Source organism: Lottia gigantea (genome assembly GCF_000327385.1).
Source record: "Lottia gigantea unplaced genomic scaffold LOTGIsca_132, whole genome shotgun sequence".
Taxonomy (NCBI): Eukaryota; Metazoa; Mollusca; class Gastropoda; family Lottiidae; genus Lottia; species Lottia gigantea.
In genome coordinates, this window is record NW_008707463.1 from 39,473 (window position 1) to 43,441 (window position 3,969).

Consider the following 3,969-nt stretch of genomic DNA (forward strand, 5'->3'; position numbering starts at 1 on the left):
TAATAACATAATTTTAATATGTACCTGTTCAAAATGGAATTCATTTATTTCAGGAAACGAAAAAATTGACATTTCCAAAATAACACCGAGCAAGATTTATTAACTATCATCGTCAAGTCAGATCTTTACCACAGAAAACTCATGTGGCCCTTCGGGTCAACCGCAATCCTCTAAGTAACCCTCGATCAATTGTTTATAGTTTACTTACAGATAAACCCTGACATAATTACAGGGCTGTGACGATGATAAGCCAGATTACGACATCCGACATCCATTCTACATCCGACTTAAACGAAGCTTATATTTTTGTTTGCTGTGAATTAAGCTTAAAATTATCTTGTAATCGGATAGAGATCTTATCATCTTCTTTCACTTTCTAAACTTTCAATAAAATAATTCCCCTCCATTTAATACTTAGTATATTTCAACACCGCTGATGTAAGATGTTTGGTTTAACCCTATTCAACTCCATTGTCTGTTTTCTTACCAATAGTATAACACTTTAAAAACATTATATCATGAAGATTGGGAACTACAGTTTTGATATGCGTGATCAATAGATTCCTCTTACAGACAGAGATAACTGTTTGTTATGAATTTAAAAAGTCTAAAATCGGTTTCAAAAGGTAAAATCGATAATAGTATATGTATATGAAACCCAACGATAAGGCACAAAAATATGGTTATTGTAATCGGCTGATATTACATTGTGGAGTACCGTACTGTGTTCGACCATTGACTGATAATATTTACTGCTCTTCTCAACGCCAACCTATAACCAACTTTCCTACAAAGCGAAAGTTTGTAAATACTACAATTTGATTCGATTGTACGCACGAGAATACAGCCAATCATAGACCACAGCATAAAAACTGTTAACTGTAATAATGGGTATGATTGGCTATGATTTGTGATACAATAAAGGTGGCTAATGCAGTTAAGGTTATTAGCTTGATATTTTGAAGATGGTTCTCTTCTAACTTATACCATAGTCTCGCAGTCAAAATGTTGAACACTTATAATTGCCCAAAATCAAACAAAGAACTATATATCGTGTGAATAAAAATGCCATATTTCTTATATATTATTGAAAAGAGAGTTGTTGTTGGTATGAAAGTGGTTATTATGCTTCAATTGCAATGTACTACTTTAGACCTGGCAAAATCCACGAAGACATTCTTAAACCATCGTCGTTTTGGCGGTTGGACTCTACTTTTGATTCCAGGTAATACTCCCAATATCGGACCCAACTGTCAAAAATTGAAAACAGGAGTGAATATCATTTATGCTATCTGTATGATTTAACCGCTGTATCAGATTGTTTGTTGCACCGGTTACTTCTAAGTCTAGATACAAGAATAGGCCTACACGATATTCAAAGACCGAAATATTTTCAGAAAATTTTATTTCATTTAATAAAATATAATCAATAACAATAACAAATCATCATAAATCATAACAAAATCATAACAAATTTCATATACTTATATATGCATATATTCTGTCATATGTTGTAAACGAATGCTTAAGATATATTACACCAAAGAGCAGTAAAGTATCCTGTTTAACCACATACCACGTTACTATTGGCCAATAAATAAATTTCTTTAATGCTGTGTTTTTATAAAAGGTCAAATACAACAGTGTATATTTAAACAAATGTGCATGTTACTATCTACGCTCCTTCTACATAGCCCATGCATTTAAATTATAGAGGCATTCAAATATATTTTGAGGAAATATTGTAAAGAGCTATGATGAGTGATTAACTATGATCCGTGTGTATTCATTTTATTTAACGCAATAACTCCTTCATTGGTTATATCTATACAAGCACTAAAATCTCCTCTGGTTGGAGGCCATTGGACTTGACCAGGAACCTGCTAGTGATGGAACTGGTCCGTAATTAAACGGAGAATTCCTGGGAACCATTCGAGTTGGGTAGAACTGACGATCACTAGCGTAGATTTCTGATGACGTAGATGGAACACGAGGAAATGACGTATAATTCACTGATTTTGTATCAATGGGTGTACTACAGAAATACGGGAATTGTGACTTAGCGGATGGTTGAAAGGAAGATCCGTTACTATAAATAGATTCCGAATCCAGACGTTGTCGTTTGGTAGGATTTTCTGTTAATTTAGCAATACTGAAATCTGAAGGTGATTTCCGGTCTCTATCTCCCGCCATGACTCTGACGTCATCACCACATTTTACACACAGTCCATCACTAGTTGCCGCCATTTTGTTACATCTTGAACAGGCTTGATTTGAGTCTTCTGGAAAAAGACAAACAAGAGTTTTAGAGAGCCCATTCGGATAACTAACAAAAATCTAAGGAATAATGTCCTTTTTAGAAAGAAGATCAAAATATAAATTCGAACAGTCTTGGATTTTTATCATAAACAAATCCCAAAACAAATCAAACTTAGCTTACCTTCGTGTATTTTCATGTGAGTTTTTAAATTACATTGTAAAGCAAATCTTTTCTCACAAACTGTACATTGATGTGGTTTATCACCTGTAATAGAAATATCATAGCATTAAAGATCACTGGAGATATAACATAAAATACATGAGAATCACTGGTACTCAATATTCAGTGATTATCACTTAATTCTATGTTGTATGTTCCCTGATATCACCGTATATGTTATACAATCCCTATTTGATGCAAACTGAAAACACGACACCAACGACATTTTACCAAAAGTATCCCACCAATAAAAACAAAATAATATTGCCAATATCAAAGAGCAATGGAAAAAAATAAACACCAACTAACCTGAATGAAGTAACATGTGATTTTTTAAATTTGTTTGTTTACTGAAACCACGATTACAAATATCACATTTAAATGGCCACGATCCATTGTGTATATACATGTGACTCTTTAAATCCCCAGGGGTGGGGAAAGATTTGGTACACATCGTACATTTATGTGGCTTCTCCTAGAAAGAAACCAAAGATTAAATACCAAATACAGAACAATTGAAGCTACAATGCCTGTTAAGCCTAATGCTGTGGTCAGAGGGAAACAATAGGTAGATTTGCTGATACACAGCCTGGAGCACATGACAGTGAATGTTCTGAACTTAGAAATGTCGGAATAAGTAGAAAAGAAAAAATAAAAACGAACCTTTTTATGGGTCATACGATGATAATATAAATTGGAACTGGCAGTAAATTTTTTACCACAAACATCACATTGATGTGGTTTCTCTCCAGAATGGATACGACGATGAGTGTTTAAGGAACTGGAAGTTGAAAAAGCTTTACCACAAACATCACAGGCATGGGGTTTCTCTCCTGGAATAATAAATAGAAGGTTTCAACACTAAATACATTGATTCAGAAAAATATATTAACGCTATCATCAATCTACAAAATCAAGACGAAATCTTCGGCACCAAACACAAGGAATTGTCAACACCATTCTAAATCATTTGGTATACAATACAATACACACGTTCAAATATTTCTCGATTGGTGGCACCATTTCTCATATTTACTATAAAACTTACCTGTATGAGTGCGCATGTGTCTTTTTAACAAAGATGGACGATCAAATTTCTTGTTGCAGATTTCACATGGTAACCACGATCTTTCTCGTCGTTTGATGGGATTCAGCGAGAATGAATTTGGCGATGGTGTTTTGTTTAAGTCCTAAAAAAAGTTTGAAATTTATAGCATTTCTGTCAAGATGCAAATACATGTCTTCAGACTTTTCCATTTTCGCCCTCATGTCTCCTTTAGTTCTGCTGCAGTGATTGACAGATTTTGTTTGTTCACTTTTCATCATCAGCTGTTATTGATTTCAATGAAGTTGGTGAAAATAACTTTTTGCAAGGATAGAAATGATTGTGCCGTCTATCTTATGAACTGGCTGTCTTTAATCACGAGTACACGCATCAAATGCTCTTGATACAACTGAATACTTACTGAATGGTTGCCGGAGTCATCAGA

The 3,969-nt window shown here is 34.0% G+C and overlaps 1 protein-coding gene across 1 annotated transcript; it reads right to left on the minus strand.

Annotated features, from left to right (window-relative positions):
* Positions 1 to 2,402: 2,402 nt before the first annotated feature.
* On the minus strand, positions 2,403 to 3,594 carry LOTGIDRAFT_139033 (hypothetical protein; the record flags this gene model as incomplete). Its single annotated transcript, XM_009049232.1, has 4 exons — positions 2,403 to 2,524; positions 2,789 to 2,954; positions 3,143 to 3,312; positions 3,528 to 3,594. Coding segments are annotated over 4 exons (525 nt in total), but the record flags the coding sequence as incomplete, so codon positions are not given.
* Between the last annotated feature and the right edge of the window lie 375 nt (positions 3,595 to 3,969).